Source organism: Saccoglossus kowalevskii, chromosome 7 (assembly GCF_978046115.1).
Source record: "Saccoglossus kowalevskii chromosome 7, keSacKowa6.1, whole genome shotgun sequence".
NCBI lineage: Eukaryota > Metazoa > Hemichordata > Enteropneusta > Harrimaniidae > Saccoglossus > Saccoglossus kowalevskii.
The window spans coordinates 8,825,434-8,848,871 of record NC_140647.1 but is presented as its reverse complement, the minus strand read 5'-3'; the positions used below and the strand labels follow the sequence as shown (position 1 = coordinate 8,848,871).

General features: G+C 34.8%; 2 protein-coding genes across 5 annotated transcripts; one reads left to right on the top strand and one right to left on the bottom strand.

Moving 5' to 3' along the window:
- Positions 1 to 519: 519 nt before the first annotated feature.
- LOC100367336 (phospholipid phosphatase 1-like) lies at positions 520 to 18,925 on the bottom strand. Of its 4 annotated transcripts, XM_085501043.1 has the most exons (8): positions 18,702 to 18,925; positions 17,831 to 17,858; positions 13,316 to 13,538; positions 5,317 to 5,480; positions 4,414 to 4,676; positions 2,647 to 2,704; positions 1,908 to 2,084; positions 520 to 1,293 (listed from the first exon to the last, which is right to left on the bottom strand). In XM_085501043.1, the coding sequence occupies exons 3-8, from the start codon at positions 13,365 to 13,367 to the stop codon at positions 1,222 to 1,224; spliced, it is 786 nt and encodes a 261-aa protein (XP_085357169.1). In that variant the 5' UTR covers positions 13,368 to 13,538; positions 17,831 to 17,858; positions 18,702 to 18,925; the 3' UTR covers positions 520 to 1,221. The 4 variants fall into 4 exon arrangements, with proteins under 4 accessions (XP_085357169.1, XP_002741585.1, XP_085357171.1 ...); XM_002741539.4 differs by lacking the exon at positions 17,831 to 17,858; XM_085501045.1 differs by lacking the exons at positions 13,316 to 13,538; positions 17,831 to 17,858.
- A 715-nt stretch (positions 18,926 to 19,640) lies between these two features.
- Positions 19,641 to 22,614, top strand: LOC144362652 (uncharacterized). Its single transcript, XM_085501038.1, has 3 exons — positions 19,641 to 19,879; positions 20,418 to 20,595; positions 21,012 to 22,614. Exons 2-3 carry the CDS (start codon positions 20,503 to 20,505, stop codon positions 21,768 to 21,770), a joined length of 852 nt encoding a protein of 283 aa, XP_085357164.1. The 5' UTR covers positions 19,641 to 19,879; positions 20,418 to 20,502; the 3' UTR covers positions 21,771 to 22,614.
- Positions 22,615 to 23,438: the final 824 nt, after the last annotated feature.

The window sequence follows — 23,438 nt, the reverse complement described above, 5'->3', positions numbered from 1 at the left end:
TTCATAAATATTTGGCTCATACATAGGAATACGAGTTTATGTCAGTTTGTTCCTAATCAGATCAAAGATGGCCAACTGGCATCCATCTTGTTTTTTTGGAAAATGTATCTCTGACAGGATTTGTTGGTTTTCGTTCAAATTTTATAAAAACATTATACATGTTGAGATACATGACCATGATTATTCATTTTGTGTTCAAATTTCAAAATGTATTGTTGACATGTTTTTTTTCTCTTCAAATTATACATGTTAGGATACATGGTCATGACAATTAGTTTTCAATCTTGATTTCTGTACACATTTTTCATATACATCATAATATACTTCTATGTCAGTTTCCAAGTTTGTATTCGATGTACATGATCAAAAAATCAAAATTAAATGTTCATTTTGTGCAAAACCACAAAATCATTAACAATGATTTTTTTAACTAAAGATCAACAAGTGTATGGGGCTTACAACAATAAACTTGCAAAATATGTATACATTATCATACATATGATAAGTGATACCAAAGCCTCAAGTTGGAAAATTAAATTTATTTCAATTACGAGTATTAAAAAATAAACAATTTGAACAGATGTGAAGAACATCTCTGTATGGTATTCTAGACAATTTACATTATTTGAAGACAACAGATATTTCAGTTTACAACCTTTAAAACAAACCTCTGAAAGATAATTTTCTAAGTTAAATAGCAATAATTCAACCCTTTTTATTTCTCATCAAGTTTTACGTTTGTGGTTCACAGGTAAATCTAAGAGGTAAATCTTGTGACCATTTTCAGATTTTAGTCAAATTTAAAGTCATTTGTAATAGTTTTCTAGCTTTCATTGTATGGGTTAATTGTGTTAGCCCTTAAAAAAAAATTGTGGTCCTTGAACTATATTTCATGACAAAATTTTGGTTTCTATGGTAAAATATTTTGTTCACATCTCAAATTTTTAGTTGACATAGAATTTGATAATGCCAATTGTAGTGAGTTGTTAGAAAATGACATTCTTAGATATTAACACTCCTCTGACGTCATTATATACAAGATCATGGAGCTTATATTATTTTCAATAGGTTCTTCTCTCCCACAATGCATTGCACATGTATTGATATGTTCAGTAGCGCCATCATTTTAATTTAGTGCAAACTTTTTTAAACAATAATTAAATCACTAATCAAATTATGGAATGTAAACTAGTAACTTTTTGATTCAAATTTTGATAACACTTATTCTTTCTTGGCCTTAATTTTCTTAGGTGGCTTCCCTGTATGTTTTCTAAAAAGACCGCATATATTTGCCTGAAATGAGAAAAAAAAATACACACTTTGGTTATACTGTAAATCCATTTCACTTCATATGAGACAATATTTCATAAGATTTTCAATATTAGTAATTTGCAAAAGCCGTGAAAATTCAACATTTTGCAGTATGTTAAACTACATTGCAAATATCAAGCACCCAATTTTCATATTTCAATTGATATATATATATTATTGTCCATCTTTCTTTGTAGATTTGAAAAATCAATTGTTTATATTTGCTATATACTGGTAGGTGTCTTTTAGTAGCATATATAGAGGTGTCCAGAGTCAAACGACTTCAAGGATATATACACTACACACAGTTGATGGTTTAAAGGCAATTCCTCTAATAGAACAAATACTGTAACTACCGGTAGTGCAAATATGTGTATATTTTCAGCATTAAATGCAAAAACCTAAAAACTCATTCACGATACAAGTAACTGTGGTGCCTTGGATTCTAAGTTACATAATGGACCAGACTAGACTAGACTAGCCATAAGCTGACTCCTTATTTAACTAAAATTGTTTTAACACTATAACTTATTTGAATACAATGATGAACAACTTTAATTACTTTAAAAGTTATCAAAAACACTTTCTGAACTTACCACCCATATAGCTAGTATAACTCCTAGGAGAATTCCAGCTATGACATCACTCCACCAATGTCTATTGTCAACTATTCTTGTCAAAGAGACAAAAAATGGTACCAGGAACAAAACTGCTTGCAGAAGACCTTTCAACAGTTTAGGAGTGTTTTCTGGTAACTTGTTGTCAATGTAAAACTGAGAAAATAAAATAAAAAAACAATACGTACACAATATACATATCTTTTGAATTTGTTAATATCGGTAAATGAACAACAATTATAATCTTAAGCTTAATACATTGCATGTTGATGGGGTTATTGGTTATCTATGGACAATTACCGGTATTTGGCAATATTCTGGTAGAGGTTTATTGTTGGGAGGGGGGGGGGGGGTTAATTCTACTCATCTGGAAGATGAATAAATGTAAAAACGTCTGTTCTCCGCCATAGAGGTCACTTTAACCAATAACTGAAATTAATTAATTACTAAATCTCACTATATTTGTAACAAATCTTGCTTACTGTAGAGTGTTGATGAATTATTTATAGGTTGACAAAGACCACTTTTTATATACATTATCTGATGTAAATCCAACAAATGCAAACCAGTATCAACCAATTACAGCACACTTTACAAAAGTGTCTGATTGGTCAGCAATCCAGACAAACATGACTTATAAATGACCAGATGTAGTGGAATTAACATCACCATTTTGAGATTTTTAATAATAAAAACAATAAAAAACAGGCAAACCTACCATTAAGAAGCAGCACTCATAATAAATCAGTGCTGAATGACCTGAAGGGAAAGCGCCGCTGTAAATAACATTAAACATAAGTAATGTAACTATGATATCTGCGGTTTCCTATTGTTTTAGCTGCAATATTATTTGATGGTATTTGATTCACATTGTGCGATATCTATTGACTTCAAGTTAATTTTTGACCCCTGTGTGGGTTTTTTTCTTCAAATATTTTAATCCATGTAATATTCAACCAAATAACTTTTGTGATACTATATGAACACGCATGGGAATGTTATAACATTAATGACAGGCATATGCAAACAAGACAGTTAGACAGCTGCAAAATGGATTTTTAATCAGCCAAATATTCATATTCTAGCTATTTTCCTGCAATTATCAGGAATATGTTAAATCATTTGGTATGACCTCACATGTTAAAATCATTTGGTATGACCTCACATGTTAAAATCATTTGGCATGACCTCACATGTTAAATCATTTGGTACGACCTCACATGTTTAATCATTTGGCATGACCTCACATGTTAAATCATTTGGCATGACCTCACATGTTAAATCGTTTGGCATGACCACATGTTAAATCATATGGCATGACCTCACATGTTCAATCATTTGGCATGACCTCCCATGTTAAATCATTTGGTATGACCTCGCATGTTAAAATCATTTGGCATGACCTCGCATGTTAAAATCATTTGGCATGACCTCACATGTAAATCATTTGGCATGACCTCACATGTTAAATCATTTGGCATGACCTCACATGTTTAATCATTTGGCATGACCTCACATGTTTAATCATTTGGCATGACCTCACATGTTTAATCATTTGGCATGACCTCACATGTTTAATCATTTGGCATGACCTCACATGTTTAATCATTTGGCATGACCTCACATGTTTAATCATTTGGCATGACCTCACATGTTTAATCATTTGGCATGACCTCACATGTTAAATCATTTGGCATGACCTCACATGTTAAATCATTTGGCATGACCTCACATGTTAAATCATTTGGCATGACCTCACATGTTAAATCATTTGGCATGACCTCACATGTTAAATCATATGGCATGACCTCACATGTTAAATCATTTGGCATGACCTCACATGTTTAATCATTTGGCATGATCTCACATGTTAAATCATTTGGCATGACCTCACATGTTAAATCATTTGGTATGATCTCACATGTTAAATCATTTGGCATGACCTCACATGTTAAATCATTTGGTATGACCTCACATGTTAAATCATTTGGCATGACCTCACATGTTAAAATTATTCTATTATAAATTATTATCAATATTAAAAAATATTGGTATCCGATTTAGTTTTTGTAATAAGTAAAACAAGATATAAGTATAACATTGACATTTTTTTTGAAACTCGGGGTAATGACGACAACATTTCCTACAAATGAAAGTAATAGGTCAGCAACCTTTTTAAAATGTTATCTACATTTTAATACCCATATTTGTGAGTTTGAGATGTGGAAACAACCTTACTCAAGTATATCTGAAATATAGGTTATAACATTTCTTGAATATACTGAGATTTTGTAAGGTTTTGCATACTTGATTAATAGAGTTATACACAATACACGAGAGAAGAAAATAAAATATAAAAAAATATTTCTGACATAAATAATGTATCTCCAAAATGGCGTTACAGTACGGTAATATGCCTATACTTGAACAAGTGGGTACAGTGCGTACGTTGCGAAAGTGAAATAATATCAAACATCTTTGATACCTAGCATCTTTCAGTGACTTCTGATTTGAACATTTGTCAAAGGACACCAGAAGGTCTTGCGAGGAAATTTTTGACATATCCGGTTGACAGGATTCCAGGAAAGATGGGCGTGGTGAGACCAGCATTCCTTTGGTTACCATGACGAAGATGCGATGGAAGCACCATCCGAAAAGAAAAGCACCATAAAGATAGTAGAAGTTGAACAAACCATGTTTCAATGAGTATTTACCACACAAGACACATGTAAGCTCACCCAAAGCCAGCTGGAAATGAGAATAAACAAATTATCAATACGTTCATATGGTTTACTATTGACAATTTTGAACCTAAAAGTACAATGCAGCTTTGATGCTTTAATTGTAATTTGACTTCAGAAGCTTAATGTATTTATAAAAATAAATACCAATCATCAGTTTCATTCAAATTTAAATATCAGATAGTGATTGGCTAAAGAGCTGAATATCATCTATCCTCATAATGCTGTTGTAACCGTCCACATATACATAATAAGATTCTTGCTGGTTAGATAAATAGAAATAACTATTTTAATATTACCACTAATTAAAACTAACAAGGTTGTCACAATACCATTTTTTTAACTGGCTAATATTAGGATTTTAACAATTTTGATTTATAAAAATGAATACTGGAGGTGAGCTAATGTTAGTTGCAATAGAGTTAGCTATTACGAACAACATTTTATCCTAGATTGTGAATTTCTTGATAAAGAAAGAGGGGAGCTGTTTCAAGAAATAGGAATTAAAAATAAACTAAATACGATTTGTATTTTATATTACCATACTGCACCCTTTGATGGTATAGTAGTATGTGTAATAAAGTTATTATTATTATATATATATATACATGTATATTTGATGACAAATGATAATAAAATGGCTTTACCACAACAAAGGAGGTGACAGCAACTGCCTGTACCAACATGGTAAGTGGAAGGGTGCTCCTAGCTGGGTAATATAAACTAGCATCTTTGATATCAAACATAGCATCCTTGTGACGATCAGGTACAAAATATTGTACCACACACTCAATATGCCATGATAAGTAGGCTGCAAAATAAATACAAGTCAGTAACATAAAATAGTACCAATCATGCAATGTTAAACAAAACCAAAATCAGTCAGCCATTTTGAATCAGAACTTGACATGATTTATAACATGTACCGGTATATAAAGTTTCATTTGATTCGGTTTATGGACTGAATGGCAGACATGTTTGATTTTGAATGGCAGACGTACATGTTTGATTTTGAATGGCAGACGTGTATTATTTTGAATGGCAGATATGTTTGATTTTGAATGCCAGACATGCTTCATTTTGAATGGCAGATATGTTTGATTTTGAATGACAGACGTGTATTATTTCGAATGACAGATATGTTTGATTTTGAATGGCAGACATGCTTCATTTTGAATGGCAGATATGTTTGATTTTGAATGGCAGACGTGTTTGCTTTAGAATGGCAGACATGTTTGATTTTGAATGGCAGACATGTTTGATCTTGAATGGCAGACATGTTTGATTTTGAATGGCAGACATGTCTGATTTTGAATGGCAGACATGTTTGATTTTGAATGGCAGACGTGTAGTATTTCGAATGGCAGATATGTTTGATTTTGAATGCCAGACATGTATGACTTTGAATGGCAGATATGTTTGATTTTGAATGGCAGACGTGTATTATTTCGAATGGCAGATATGTTTGACCTTGAATGGCAGACATGCTTCATTTTGAATGACAGATATGTTTGATTTTGAATGGCAGATATGTTTGATTTTGAATGGCAGACGTGTATTATTTCGAATGGCAGATATGTTTGACCTTGAATGGCAGACATGCTTCATTTTGAATGGCAGATATGTTTGATTTTGAATGGCAGACGTGTAGTATTTCGAATGGCAGATATGTTTGATTTTGAATACCAGACATGTATGATTTTGAATGGCAGATATGTTTGATTTTGAATGGCAGACGTGTATTATTTCGAATGGCAGATATGTTTGACCTTGAATGGCAGACATGCTTCATTTTGAATGGCAGATATGTTTGATTTTGAATGGCAGACGTGTAGTATTTCGAATGGCAGATATGTTTGATTTTGAATGCCAGACATGTATGATTTTGAATGGCAGACGTGTATTATTTCGAATGGCAGATGTTTGACCTTGAATGGCAGATATGCTTCATTTTGAATGGCAGATATGTTTGATTTTGAATGGCAGATATGTTTGATTTTGAATGGCAGACGTGTATTATTTCGAATGCCAGATATGTTTGACCTTGAATGGGAGACATGCTTCATTTTGAATGGCTGATATGTTTGATTTTGAATGGCAGACATGCTTCATTTTGAATGGCAGATATGTTTGATTTTGAATGGCAGACATGCTTCATTTTGAATGGCAGATATGTTTGATTTTGAATGGCAGATATGTTTGATTTTGAATGGCAGACGTGTATTATTTCGAATGGCAGATATGTTTGACCTTGAATGGCAGATATACTTCATTTTGAATGGCAGATATGTTTGATTTTGAATGGCAGATATGTTTGATTTTGAATGGCAGACGTGTATTATTTCGAATGGCAGATATGTTTGACCTTGAATGGCAGACATGCTTCATTTTGAATGGCAGATATGTTTGATTTTGAATGGCAGACGTGTTTGATTTTGAATGCCAGACATGTATGATTTTGAATGGCAGATATGTTTGATTTTGGATGGCAGACGTGTATTATTTCGAATGGCAGATATGTTTGACCTTGAATGGCAGACATGCTTCATTTTGAATGGCAGACGTGTATTATTTCGAACGGCAGATATGTTTGACCTTGAATGGGAGACATGCTTCATTTTGAATGGCAGATATGTTTGATTTTGAATGGCAGACGTTTATTATTTCGAATGGCAGATATGTTTGACCTTGAATGGCAGACATGCTTCATTTTGAATGGCAGATATGTTTGATTTTGAATGGCAGACATGTTTGATTTTGAATGGCAGACATGCTTCATTTTGAATGGCAGATATGTTTGACCTTGAATGGGAGACATGCTTCATTTTGAATGGCAGATATGTTTGATTTTGAATGGCAGACATGCTTCATTTTGAATGGCAGATATGTTTGATTTTGAATGGCAGACATGCTTCATTTTGAATGGCAGATATGTTTGATTTTGAATGGCAGACATGTTTGATTTTGAATGGCAGACATGCTTCATTTTGAATGGCAGATATGTTTGACCTTGAATGGGAGACATGCTTCATTTTGAGTGGCAGATATGTTTGATTTTGAATGGCAGACATGCTTCATTTTGAATGGCAGATATGTTTGATTTTGAATGGCAGACATGCTTCATTTTGAATGGCAGATATGTTTGATTTTGAATGGCAGATATCTTTGATTTTGAATGGCAGACGTGTATTATTTCGAATGGCAGATATGTTTGACCTTGAATGGCAGATATATTTGATTTTGAATGGCAGACATGTTTGATTTTGAATGGCAGACATGCTTCATTTTGAATGGCAGACGTGTATTATTTCGAATGCCAGATATGTTTGACCTTGAATGGGAGACATGCTTCATTTTGAATGGCTGATATGTTTGATTTTGAATGGCAGACATGCTTCATTTTGAATGGCAGATATGTTTGATTTTGAATGGCAGACATGCTTCATTTTGAATGGCAGATATGTTTGATTTTGAATGGCAGATATGTTTGATTTTGAATGGCAGACGTGTATTATTTCGAACGGCAGATATGTTTGACCTTCAATGGCAGATATACTTCATTTTGAATGGCAGATATGTTTGATTTTGAATGGCAGATATGTTTGATTTTGAATGGCAGACGTGTATTATTTCGAATGCCAGATATGTTTGACCTTGAATGGCAGACATGCTTCATTTTGAATGACAGATATGTTTGATTTTGAATGGCAGATATGTTTGATTTTGAATGGCAGACGTGTATTATTTCGAATGGCAGATATGTTTGACCTTGAATGGCAGACATGCTTCATTTTGAATGGCAGATATGTTTGATTTTGAATGGCAGACGTGTTTGATTTTGAATGCCAGACATGTATGATTTTGAATGGCAGATATGTTTGATTTTGGATGGCAGACGTGTATTATTTCGAATGGCAGATATGTTTGACCTTGAATGGCAGACATGCTTCATTTTGAATGGCAGACGTGTATTATTTCGAACGGCAGATATGTTTGACCTTGAATGGGAGACATGCTTCATTTTGAATGGCAGATATGTTTGATTTTGAATGGCAGACGTTTATTATTTCGAATGGCAGATATGTTTGACCTTGAATGGCAGACATGCTTCATTTTGAATGGCAGATATGTTTGATTTTGAATGGCAGACATGTTTGATTTTGAATGGCAGACATGCTTCATTTTGAATGGCAGATATGTTTGACCTTGAATGGGAGACATGCTTCATTTTGAATGGCAGATATGTTTGATTTTGAATGGCAGACATGCTTCATTTTGAATGGCAGATATGTTTGATTTTGAATGGCAGACATGCTTCATTTTGAATGGCAGATATGTTTGATTTTGAATGGCAGACATGTTTGATTTTGAATGGCAGACATGCTTCATTTTGAATGGCAGACATGCTTCATTTTGAATGGCAGATATGTTTGACCTTGAATGGGAGACATGCTTCATTTTGAGTGGCAGATATGTTTGATTTTGAATGGCAGACATGCTTCATTTTGAATGGCAGATATGTTTGATTTTGAATGGCAGACATGCTTCATTTTGAATGGCAGATATGTTTGATTTTGAGTGGCAGACGTGTATTATTTCGAATGGCAGACGTGTATTATTTCGAATGGCAGACGTGTATTATTTCGAATGGCAGATATGTTTGACCTTGAATGGCAGACATGCTTCATTTTGAATGGCAGACATGCTTCATTTTGAATGGCAGACATGTTTGATTTTGAATGGCAGATATGTTTGATTTTGAATGGCAGACGTGTATTATTTCGAATGGCAGATATGTTTGACCTTGAATGGCAGATATGCTTCATTTTGAATGGCAGATATGTTTGATTTTGAATGGCAGATATGTTTGATTTTGAATGGCAGACATGCTTCATTTTGAATGGCATATATGTTTAATTTTGAATGGCAGACATGCTTCATTTTGAATGGCAGACATGTTTGACCTTGAATGGCAAACATGCTTCATTTTGAATGGCAGATATGTTTGATTTTGAATGGCAGGCATGCTTCATTTTGAATGGCAGATATGTTTGATTTTGAATGGCAGACATGCTTCATTTTGAATGGCAAATATGTTTGATTTTGAATGGCAGATATCTTTGATTTTGAATGGCAGACGTGTATTATTTCGAATGGCAGATATGTTTGACCTTGAATGGCAGATATATTTGATTTTGAATGGCAGACATGTTTGATTTTGAATGGCAGACATGCTTCATTTTGAATGGCAGACATGTTTGATTTTGAATGGCAGATATGTTTGATTTTGAATGGCAGACGTGTATTATTTCGAATGGCAGATATGTTTGACCTTGAATGGCAGATATGCTTCATTTTGAATGGCAGATATGTTTGATTTTGAATGGCAGATATGTTTGATTTTGAATGGCAGACGTTTATTATTTCGAATGGCAGATATGTTTGACCTTGAATGGCAGACATGCTTCATTTTGAATGGCATATATGTTTGATTTTGAATGGCAGACATGCTTCATTTTGAATGGCAGATATGTTTGATTTTGAATGGCAGACATGTTTGATTTTGAATGGCAGACATGTTTGATTTTGAATGGCAGACATGTTTGACCTTGAATGGCAAACATGCTTCATTTTGAATGGCAGATATGTTTGATTTTGAATGGCAGGCATGCTTCATTTTGAATGGCAGATATGTTTGATTTTGAATGGCAGACATGCTTCATTTTGAATGGCAAATATGTTTGATTTTGAATGGCAGATATCTTTGATTTTGAATGGCAGACGTGTATTATTTCGAATGGCAGATATGTTTGACCTTGAATGGCAGATATATTTGATTTTGAATGGCAGATATGTTTGATTTTGAATGGCAGACATGCTTCATTTTGAATGGCAAATATGTTTGATTTTGAATGGCAGATATCTTTGATTTTGAATGGCAGACGTGTATTATTTCGAATGGCAGATATGTTTGACCTTGAATGGCAGATATATTTGATTTTGAATGGCAGATATGTTTGATTTTGAATGGCAGACATGCTTCATTTTGATGCATTTTATCTAAATGACAAAATAATCGGATTTAAGATTCTATTGTGATCATTGTATTACTAAATTTGTATGTACAGCAACACAGAAACCACAGCGTTATCACTATACTCAGTATACTGTTAATTTAAGTTGATTGACCTATCCATTATGTGCACAATATCAACACTATTGTCAATTTGTTTATCATGAACTTTAACAAAATTTACCAATCAACATAATTAGATAAAGTTAAATGCTAGAAATTACGACTGCACATCTCTCCCTATTTCACTGAATAGCTCTATCAGCACTGTCCCTTTAATATGGTAAAAACATGACATAATAAGAAAACCAAAGAAAGTACTGAGAAAAGGAAGGAAATAAAAATAATTCAAAGAAGAAAAAAATACATGAAAATTTATTATAGAAAGAAATTAAAATAAAATAGTAAAGAAAAAGTAGCATGGGACTACACTACATGCACTTGAAAAATCACCAAAAGTAAGATCAACTCCCTAATCTATACAGTTCAACAATACAGATTACCCAGTAACCATATATATACATTGACTAAATATTAATGGAGTTATCACACCACAAAAAAAATTTATCTTGAAAAATATACATTGAACTTGGCCATGCGAGTTCCCAACTGGTTAATAATATACTATTTGAAAGAAATTGGATAAAAACTGTTTGAGTTATTTTAACCATAAGAACAAGTTTTACGACGAGTCAACGACGACAGCAACAACAAGAACAGACATTCCTATGGAAAGCCGTACGGGACCCTGCTGCGTCAATATAAATTGCATGGTAAAACATATAGCTTCAAAATTATGCTGCTTCTTCAACAGATACTTTAGTGTGTACAATGGATATTTCAGCGATATTTGGCGGAACTATGAACAGAATACCAGTCAATACTTGATTGTGCTCATTTGCCTGGGAGAAATACTAAAACTGATTAATAACATACAGTATTGAACATGACCAACTCAGATCAGGTCGATCGATGACTATACTTCCAGATATCGAACTTGAAAATGCACTGTACATTTTGTGTCGTCTACCAGAAAAACGGTCTGCGTCAACTTGAAAATGCAATCCCTGTGCGTCGTCGTCTACTAGAAAAAATGCGTCTGCGTCAACTTGAGAATGCTATATGCGTCGTCGTCTACTAGAAAAAGTGTGTCTGCGTCAACTTGGAATGAAAAATGCAAAGTCTACTAGGGGGGACTCGTTTTGCGTCGACAACTTGAAAAGTGCAAGTTGCGTCGTCTACTAGGGGGACTTGTTTGCTTCGTCAACTTGGAAAATGAAATGACGTCATCTAGAAATTAAGGAACCGCGTCAGCGACAAATACGCTGTAGTGTGTTAGTGACTTCTACAAATCATCACCCGTTAAATCGCGACTACTACAACTTGCTTTGCGACAACTGCTAATTAATTAGTGACGACTGTGACCAAGTTTTGCGTTGATTGCTACTACTACAATTGGTAAACGTAGACATCGAAAATCGCACTTTTGTTGAAGAAGCAGCATAATTTTGAAGCTATATAGACATAACACAAATTTTAGAAAATTTACATATGGGAAATATTTGGGAAAACCATAAATCTCTTGATGAAAAACAAATCAGTGAAACAGTAATGCGCAAACTAGAACAATCCTTTGAAATACATAGCACAGAAACATTACACGATGACAATAAAGGTAAAAACTATAAAAACAAGTTACGAACCTATAGAAAAATTAAAACAGAATTTGCATATGAAAAATATCTCACCACAATCAAAAATCCAAATCATAGAGAAGCTATGACAAAACTCAGAATAAGTGCTCATACCCTTCAAATTGAAAGGGGCAGATATAATAACATTTTAGCAGAGGACCGAATTTGCCCAGTTTGTGACAAACAGGAAATTGAAAACGAAAACATTTTCTTCTCAATTGTGATTTATACAAGAAGGAACGAGAAATCATGATCAACAATATTAAATATAATATAAGCAACTTGGGGACGGATGACGAAAAACTTACAAATATACTAAAAATTAAAAATGACAAAACAATCATTGAACTAGGAAAATTCATCCACACTTGTTTCAAATTACGACAAGAAAAAATCTTAAAATGCCAGATGCCTCAACCAATGCCTCTATTGTATTTGAACGTCTTGTGTTTTTTTGTTTTGTTTTTTTGCTATCTTTTTGTATTACTTTATTGTATTTTCAATAAAGATTATTATTATTATGTGTTACCATGCAATTTATATTGACGCAGCAGGATCCCGTAAGGCTTTCCATACATTCCCCCTCATAAAGGGTACAGACAAGATACCACGGGAAAACATTTCACTCGTCATGATTTCAAATGTTTGATCTTTTACGCCATTGGTTCAGCTAGCTAGTCGACAGCTATATCAGTGAGGCAATGGGGAATTCAAGTATCAGTCGGGCAATCAATAATGAAATTGACATATAAAACAACAAAACGTTACACTGAGATGCATAAGGCTGTGGTCGATAGGGAATAGGTGATATGGTAATAACGGTGCATTTTCAGTGATCACATACATTATTTCATACGTAAAGGTTGAAATAATCCCCACCTGTAGCAGAAAATATTAGCAAGTTTACAGCATTATTCGCCAGTGTTCCCATTATAGATACTGGTATGTTGTAACTGGAAGGCACAAACTTCAACAGCTTCTGTCTTCAGGTGTTGAAAAAAATGTCCACGTCGGTGCTGTGATAACGTGTCAAAGGTCAAGTCGTGGCTTGAATGGTATAAGCTGGCCAACAGTAGAAGCCAGTTTCACCAGTAATAGCTGCCTGGAGAATATGTGTCTGTGGTTAGTTGGAGTTGGAATTTTGAATGGACTTGATGGAATGGAATATGATAAGAAATGGAATATATAAAATATTTTTGTATTCTAGAAAAAAAAGACAACTTGTAATTTTGAGCAAGTCAACCCTAAGATGTGAACTTATATTGACAAATATTGATATTATCTCAATTTTGAAAATTTGCTTTAATTACTAGTAATTAGCAAGTAAATGTTGAAGCAAAGAAATGAAATTTAATTTATAACTAAAGTCATATGATTTACATGTATAAGTATATGTGGCAAATTTCAAATATATTGATCTCTTGTATTTTTTTTATATTTATTTATACATATACTCAAGATCCTATATAAAGGATAATATATCAATAAAGTTTATTATTATTATTACATACCAGTGACTAGATGTAACAAAATGTATATATTTATGGCCATACTGCTGAGCATTTTACTTAGACAACAAAACATATCTGTCCTCTACACTGGCGGATCCAGAAATTCAGTAAGGGGGGCACGCTCCTATTGGTGGGCCGGGTTTGTCAATTGATTTGTTAATTTTTTTTTTTCCGCACCTCCCCCTTAATCCATACTTGTCCCCTATACAATGTTATTTTATTTGAATGATCTACACCGGGCTTCATGAAGGCATGTATTTTTGTTTTATATAAAATTTTTATAAAATATTTCTAAATTTCAAATAGTGATTGAAAACAACTTCATCAAACACAAGCCATAGCGGATAAATACCACTCGTATAAACTCCACTAAGGTAAGTTAACTTTTTAACCTCTCTTTCAACACTCACTCAGACTCGCTTTCGCAATATATTGCACATTTATTGCACATATTTAAAATCAGCACTTGCTGATTGGACAATGTTGAAATATCTCATTAATATTAATTAGAACTATAGATGATGTCACAATACCATTTCCGAATTGAACAATTTGAATTCTAACATCCATTTTCATTTATAAAAAAGTTTGAGAAAAACCACCGTAGTACAACAAAAATATTAGTCTAGCCATCTGATTTGAAACATTTTGCGAGAAAAAACTCCCAGTGAGCGTTCACTGCTGCATAGGATTTGAATCAGGTCCGATGTCAGTTTCATAAGTCGGCATAAATGCAAAGAATAACTTAAAAACATTGAATTTTGTATATTTTTTGCTTCTATTATTTGTGGGAATAGTGTATGGTTGATATTACTGCTAGTTCATTGAATTATACTGCAATTGGTATACAATGTATGTCTCAGCACCAGTAGGCCTAACAAATTATGTTTCTGGTCAGCTGAGCACAGCGCCCTCTGTTGATGAAACCTTGTGAAATTCATATTTATTTTACCAGTAAATTTTATGACACCATTGCTGTAGATTATTCGCAACAATGTGTTCTATTATTGAATATCTAGATCCTGTACCAAAGATATAATTACAGTGTTGTTTTTGGTAATGAAGAAAGGAGAAGTTATTTAAAAAGAAGGAAATTGGGAGGAAACCAGAATTTAATACTATCTTGGCATGAAAAATTGTCCATTTCCAATAACAAGAGATTTTAATTTTGAAATAAAAGACAATTTTGTGAAGACATCGCCTTCTGTTGAGTACGCATTCAACCATGGCGTTCAATCTAGTATGTGCGCTTCTAGATTCCGCGACTGATGCTGCTGTTTTGGTAGCCTTTCGACTGGATCGCCCAATAGTGTTGATGAACTATGGTTTACCCGATAAATATAATAATAAAGTAAATGCGATAAACGAATTGTCTACAGAGCATGAGTAGACAAATTTTTATGGGAATTGCTTCTCATTGAATTTTAATTTTATCAGATCATTGAATAGAAAATCATACATGTGCAATTATACGACTTGATGCCCTAAGGAATAAACAAGCAGCCAGTCGGCTGAGATAGCCCCGCTGTTAGCAATGCACATTTCAATTAAAGAACAGAAGATATCATTAGAAAATGAACAATATGTATAGTATCAAAGCAATGGGACTTGCTGTTTTCAACAAGAATTCAAAAATATCACTTTTCACCAAAAATGACAAAAAAACAATCATCAAAATTAGATAATTGAAGATATCACCACGAAATTAACAAATCTGAAAGAGGTCCACATGTAGTACATATATATGTAATATAAAAACAATCGGACTTGCAATTTTCAACAAGAAGTCGAAAATATCACTTTTTACCAAAAATGACAAAAATTACATATACACCAAGTATCAAAGCATTCAGGCTTGTAGTTTTCAAGAAGAAGTCGAAAAAGTAAAACATTGACACGGACGACGGACGACAGACGATGACGGACAATCACTCATATGATAAGCTCCGCTCAACAAAGTCGACAGCGGAGCTAAAAACGTTTTGCTTCCCAGTCTTTGGAAAATTGAAAAATGATGTCATGACATGATTTTAACTTTTTGTCAAGATAATTTAATACCACAAGAAGAAAATATATGTTTAACATTTATTAAATAAAGACTTTGTACACATGCATTAAATGTTAATGTTCGAAGTAAACATTTCTACTGTAAGTGGTGCATTTTACTGGTGGGCAAAATTACAAACAAAGAATGTGAGTTTTAAATTTTCATTTCTAGTAACCCATAGGACTTATTCTCCCAAATCCTCCTAGTTCTCAGATGGGAGAATCCTCACGATGAGAAAAACTCATCACAGAGTTTATGAATTGCCTTGCATTGCATCTGTGTATGCACTTACATAAATTACTATATATAGGAGAGACCTATCTTGTTGATTACCAGGTCTTATTGTTTTGTTTTACTGATAGTGAAACCTAACAGTTACTCTCAGAACAACAAGCCCATTCCTTTCATCTTTAGAAATATCTATAAATTTCAAGGACAGCTGAATCCAACCAGCCAATCGAGCAGCACAGTGTGCAACATTATTTTTAAAATGTGCAAATGTTATTCAATCTGCCAATAAAAACTGCTCGTTTCAGTTTGAATATTTATAAAGATGAAAGGAATGCCTTTGTTGCACTGAGTACATTTCAATTCCCACAAAATGAAATGAAGGCCCAACACTACATGAATATTACACGGTATTTATGTACTCCAATGTCTGTAATATTTTCTCCTATTTTCTCAATACCATATCCTGAATCATTAATGAAGTGTATAGCTGGTTTTACAGTGTTGGTCCATTTCTGTCCATATAGGAATCTACAGTCACATGAATATTGTTTGTATGGTGTATTGCTAGTAAGCACTCCCATGTTGCCTCCCATGGTACAACACATGTCACAAACTACATACGGGTATGGCTGCTGATCAGTTGGCACTCCTGTTAGCATGGTTGTTACCCGAGTTGTTATCAAGTTTCCTGGCTCAACATACTGCATATCACGGTGAACAGTCCACTGATATGGTTGGTGAGAAGTATGTATAATGATGTTTGTGTTTAAGTTGTCTACCATGTTATGCAATCCCATGTGCATATTCAGATTTCTTGAATGAGCAAAACGCATGTCACATACATGGCACCTGTATGGGTACTCACCAGTGTGCACTCTCATGTGTCTTTCCAGACTACATCTCAAATTAAAACGTCTGTCACACACTTTGCACGGGTGTGGTTTCACACCGGTGTGCACTCTCATATGCCTATCCAAGTTGGATCTCAAATTAAAATGTTTGCCACACACTTTGCATGGGTATGGTTTTACACCAGTATGTACTATCATGTGTCTCTTCATGTTGCATCTCTCGTTGAAGCGTTTGTTACAGACCTCACACTGATATCGTTGCTCACCAGTATGTAATCTCGTGTGCGTTCTGAGGCTGCTTGCCTGGGTGAAGCGCTTCTCGCATAACTGACATTGGTATGGTTTCCCGTTGGTAGTATGCAGTCTCAAGTGAGTTTTGAGACTGCCTTTCTCGGTAAAACGTTTCTCACAAACTTCACATTGATACGGTCGCTCACCAGTATGTATTCTCATGTGTTTGTTGAGATGCCCTGTGTGGTTAAAACGTTTGTCACATACCCTGCATTGCCGATACTTCACTTTGCTGATCATTTGTTTCTCGATGCCACTATTATTGGCGTTACACTTGTCGGGCACATCACACTGGTCGCCTGACATGTTCCTGACTCAAAGCTAGTTGTTACATCGCCTTACGTGAGAATAAACACGAAAAGAAACAACAGTTCATACAAACGTCTCTACCTCAAACATCACCACCATTTTGAATGACGTCACATTTGAGGTTAAGGGGTCAGGTGTGCTTTGAGATACTCACCGATCTGCTGACGATCTAGTAATACTTTCTGAAACAAAATCAGGATTACAAACTTGCCTTGATAATTTATCATTATACACTAAAAAATGGCATCTATAACTGTTAACACGGAAAAACTTAAATTATGATCGTTAACAGATCAAACAGACTTCTAGAGAATGATATTTTCTTCTATCAAGGTTGTGAGTTAAATACTGTAAAATCACAGTCCCTGATAGAGGGACTGTGGTAAAATCAATCATTTACCTATGATTAATGGTAAGTGCTAATGGGAAATTTAATGAAGGCCTAAAAAGCATAAAAAGAAAAGCTTTGAAGGCCTTATTTTCTTTAAAGGGAAAAACTGGTAAAAACCTAAGTATACCACTGTCACTCTCTCTGTTTGATAAACTAATCAGACCAATTCTCACATATGGTAGTGATGTATTGGAAGATAAAATTGCATTAAAATCACCAATTGAATATGTACATATAAATTATCTTCTTTTTTCCTTTGGGGACATCCAAACAAATCACAACAATGGGTTTATATGGCAAACTTGAACGTTACCCATTGGAGATTTTTATCGGAAAACAAATGATAACATATTTTAATCGTGTAAAGAACTCGTCAAATCCATTATTAAAATAAGCTTTCCAAGAAAACAAATAAATTAATAGTAAATGGTACACTAATATAGACTCCTTTTTGAATAACATCAACCAGTCTCACCTAGTCGACAACAATGAAATTCTAACAGCAAGGCAATTAAGACAAATTAATAAAAATATACAAACATCATTTAGATCAACTTGGAAAAGTGAAGTACATAACGACAATCGATCAAAACAAAATGAAAAAAAAATAAATTAAGAACATACAGAGACCTACCTTGTTACCATTGTTGCGGGTGTCAATATGACAATTAGCACAAGGCAAACTTTACAAAGAAAAACGGGTTCTTTATTTCACAGAACGGAAGAGGAGATATTGCTCCTTCACTGGCTTGGTACAATCTGCCTTTTAGTTTACTCTAGCTGTCTAATGTTTCAACATCCTGTTTACCTAGTTACATAACAAAGTGACTCACATGTTTGTACTACACATGTTCTATCAAGGCACAGTCCCTCAACACCCGGTTGGGAAACGCTATTGTTCTAAGGTGTTAATCCCCCGACCGCTGGTAACAGTGCGCGTTATGCTTGTGGAGTGAAGCCGATGACGTCATAGCATCACGGCGTCTTTCTGAATTTGAATTGTCTTCCGTTCTGCTCCAGTGAAACTTGTGCTGTTTTATACAGTTTATTCCGAAAATATTCCTAGATACGCGTGTAATAGTACTCGTAAAGACTTTCTGATAAGGTACGTGTAATTTAAAAGGTATATTCATTGAATTAATTTAAAAAATCGAGATTTCAATTTCAGACCGTCACAGTCACCACCGGTCATTGCAGAGTGGCGTGTTATGGCGTAGCTGCAGTTCTGTAGCTCGCTTGGTTTCGCTGTCGGTTATTTTGTTCGTCGTGGTGTTAACGCGAAACCAGGGAGCTACAGTTCCATCCTATGCGAGTTACCATATTTTACCGACCTGAAATCAGGTCGGGCCTTAACAGCCGTTTTTATTCATTATTTTCGCCTCAAGTTTCTACTTTTCTACTGTCGATGGGTCCCGAAACTATTTCATCAATTATTTTGAGGGCGATTGTCCGAAATTGGTCGATTTCACGACGAAAACCGCGAAAAAACTGCAGCGAAATCCCCGCGTTTGCCGCCATCTTGAATAAGTTATCGTGACGTCACAAGGCGTCACAGTTTTCCCATTTCACGCAGTTTTCGCCGTGAAAACGACCAATTTCGGACAATCACCCTCAAAATAATTGATGAAATAGTTTCGGGACCCATCGACAGTAGAAAAGTAGAAACTTGAGGCAAAAATAATGAAAAAAAACGGCTGTTACGGCCCGACCTGATTTCAGGTCGGTAAAATATGGTAACTCGCATAGGAACTGCAGCTAGTTATGGCGACACTGTACAAAAAGTTTCAACCCTGTGAAAATGCGTTCCTATCGGTAAAACGACCAAATTCATCATATTTATGTAGTTTGATATTTAAATTGTTCCCCAATATAGATTATTTTGTGTAGACGCAGCATTAAGGGGTTCATTTCAGTCGGCTAGTTTACCGTTAGTTTTGCCCCGTAGATACTTGTATTCACCACGAAGCAAGATGTTGGTCGAGTACCGCTCGAAGAAAACGACTGTTCAAAGTTTTTTTTTTAAATATTGATGCCTAAGATTTTTGATGACCATCGATATATATGTTAGAAATAACTGAATCATTTTGGTGTTGTCGTATTCCGATATTCTTGTCAGAAAATCACTGTGAATTTATACCATACAAAATTTGTTGATGTTATTTCAAGATGGCGTTTCGAACGACCATAGTCGATGTTATGGTGCGAGTATCTGAATTTAGCAACCCTCCCAAACACACTTTTCCGACTTCAACTACTATTTTATTAGAATTAATATTAAGGTTGAAGTTCAAAAAAGTGCCCAATGCTGTTTTTATTATTGTTGTGTTAATTCTCAATTTGTTTTTTTCAGATCAAACTTAGATCGTGTTTGTAATTGTTATAGCAGTGATTAGAAATCTGGTATCAGTGGTGAAGCCATACAAAAGTTTGCCAGTATGCCATACAAATTAAATAAATGGAAACGCCCGAAAGGATACTATGCAAAGGTGCATGAGAAAAGGAAGCTATCTAAACAGTTAAAGGCAGAGGTAAATATTTTTTTATTTCAATTTTGATAAGTTACTACATGTATTTATATTTCATATTTTTAATAATGTTGTACATGGCCGAATACATGCCACATATAACCAGTGCTTGTTCATTAATAATTCAACCAGTTGAATAGCTATGCTCAATGAGCTATAACCCTGAGATCTTGCCAAGTGAACACTAGTAACAATTTGAGTCATTTGTCTTTAAATCCAGTTAGTGCAGGACATGACACAGTTTGTTGAGGAACTGTGGACATGGGAATTGTATATTGTCATTCATCGTATTTTCACCTGACATTTCATGTAAAAAATCTTGAGGCATTTTTTAATTTTAATTCAGCATTTACCTTCTGAATCCCTGCTAAGCGTGGGTTCAACACATAACTAATATTCAAAATATTGTTAATTTACAGGAACATACTAGTACCTGCATTTCCAACATATCAGATCTACAGAAACATGTTGGTCTTGTGACATTGCCATCTAATTGGTCTGTTCTAAAGTCGCCAACAGAAATCAGATTCAGCCAGATAGAGTTTATCGGGGATGAGTCAACAGTTTCCAGATGCGTTATGGTGGGGGAAGATTTAACATGGCAAGTGAAGCTTCATGGGCGATACATCCCCAAAAACCATTCCATCTTTGAAGGCATATCTTCTGCAGTTACTGATGTTGACATGGTCACAACTCTTATTAGTGAGGCTGTGAAATGCAAGATGTGCCCAGGAAACTTTGATCAATCATATATTGATCTAGTTCGAGGTAAAGGTGGGGAAATTGTGAAGGCCACTTCCTTGTCAGGGGAGAAAGATGTTTCAGCTTATTTAGAAGATGATTACAATGCAAAAACAAAAGAAGGTAACATCTACCATGCCACAATACGAACAGTTGAATGTCATCTCATTACAGAGAAGAAAAGATGTTCTAAATGTTCAGCTTACAGAAACAATTTAAGAGCTATGGTAGCAAGAAGAAAAAGCCAAGAAGGAGAGAAAACCAGTTCAGACAGTAAAGTGAACCTTAGATTCCTTAGTCCCACAGAACTGAGGGAAAGAGCATCGAATCTACAGAAAGAGAAGATGACTTTAAAGCGGTCCTTGAGCAGAACTGTGAAACAACTTGTTTCATCTGAAGGGATTGCAATTGATGGGACATTACAAGAGCGACTTTAAAGCTATAATGGAGGAAAACAATCATGATGTGCAGAAAGTGTACCCAGAGGACAGTTTCCAGCATTTGTTTTGGGAGGAACAATTAAGACATGCTAGGTGTTCAGACAGTCGACAAATGCGATGGCATCCCACAATAATACGTTGGTGCTTGTTTTTGAAATTTAAGTCGTCTTCTGCCTATGAAGCACTCAGGAGTTCCGGTTTCGTGAAACTGCCTAGTCAAAGAACTTTAACAGACTACTCAAATTACATTAAGCCCAAACCAGAAATTAGTCAACCAGTGTTGAAGGAACTTATTTCAGAAATTGAGTGTCTTGGGTCATCAGAGTCAAATAAATATGTAGTACTACTTCATGATGAAATGAAGGTTAAGCAAGATCTCGTCTATGATAAGAACACTGGGGAACTGATTGGCTTCACCAACTTGGGTGATATAAATGAGGAGCTGATGAAGCTAGAGAATGGCTGTCACATAGAGAAGAATAAAGGTCTAGGACTTGCCAGTCATGTCTTGGTGCTAATGGTAAGAGGATTAGCATCAGTCAAACCTCGTTAGTGCGAATATCAAGGCCCCAGGTGAATATATTCGTTATAACCGGTGTTCGTAATAACCGATCACCACTAGAGGGCGCTTTACAGAGACAAACTAATTACCATAAGTCAGGGTAAACAAAACTATGGCGCCATTTTTAAACACTAGACCAAACATTAAAAACACACAAATAGTATTGAAATAAACGTTGTCATGTTTATTAAAACAATATTAAAATGGAAAATACAAATGTACTGTTCATTATTCAAAGTACATGTATAAATAAATGAATAAAGAAATTCTTAGTACGTCCATGCTGGATCGACTGAATTTGTCACGTATGCATACACAAACACACATGTACTCATTGTATTCGTTTCATGATTTCTCAGTCATAAAAAATAAAATTCACATTGCATTCATTACATTTGTAATACGGTAAACAAATCTGTAATGTAAATTGTTCGCTATTAACACGAATGGCTATTTTAAAAAGTCGGTAATTTTGGTTTGACGACGACCAGAACAAATCGATGTGAACAGCATGTCCTCGATAGTTGAAAGTTGTGAAAAAATCATAGTTTCAACATTTTCACGGGACTGAAGATAAGTGCGTAATTTTACTATGCAATCCATAGCTTCCGACGATGAAGGCAGTTCGATGTCAACAGGAATGTCTGGGCTGACATTTTCGATGTCGTCTTCATCGGCCTCAGCGTTTTGTTCCAAAATGGACGCTATGATTGCATCGTCTGATGGCGATTCACAAACACTAGTTTCGTCGTCTGCGCAGACAAAATCCGAAAATGAAATTTCTGGCAATTCGATATGATGGGCTAAATTGTCCCATAAACATTCAACATCACTGGTGTTATCGGCCGTAATGTCTCCACGATCGGCAATGCTGACTTCCTGTTCCACGTCGGGATTTGGCGAATGTACAAACGACGCCTTTCTGAAGCAGTTGGCAATGGTGGTATCGGTAACTTTTTGCCAGGACGAATGAAGCATGTCGATCGCATCTTTGACATTGATCGTGGGTAGGGTTTCACCTGAATCAAGATTCACCAACATTCTTTGAACTACTCGTTGGCGGTAAAAACACTTGAAATTTCTAATCACGCCCTGGTCCATCG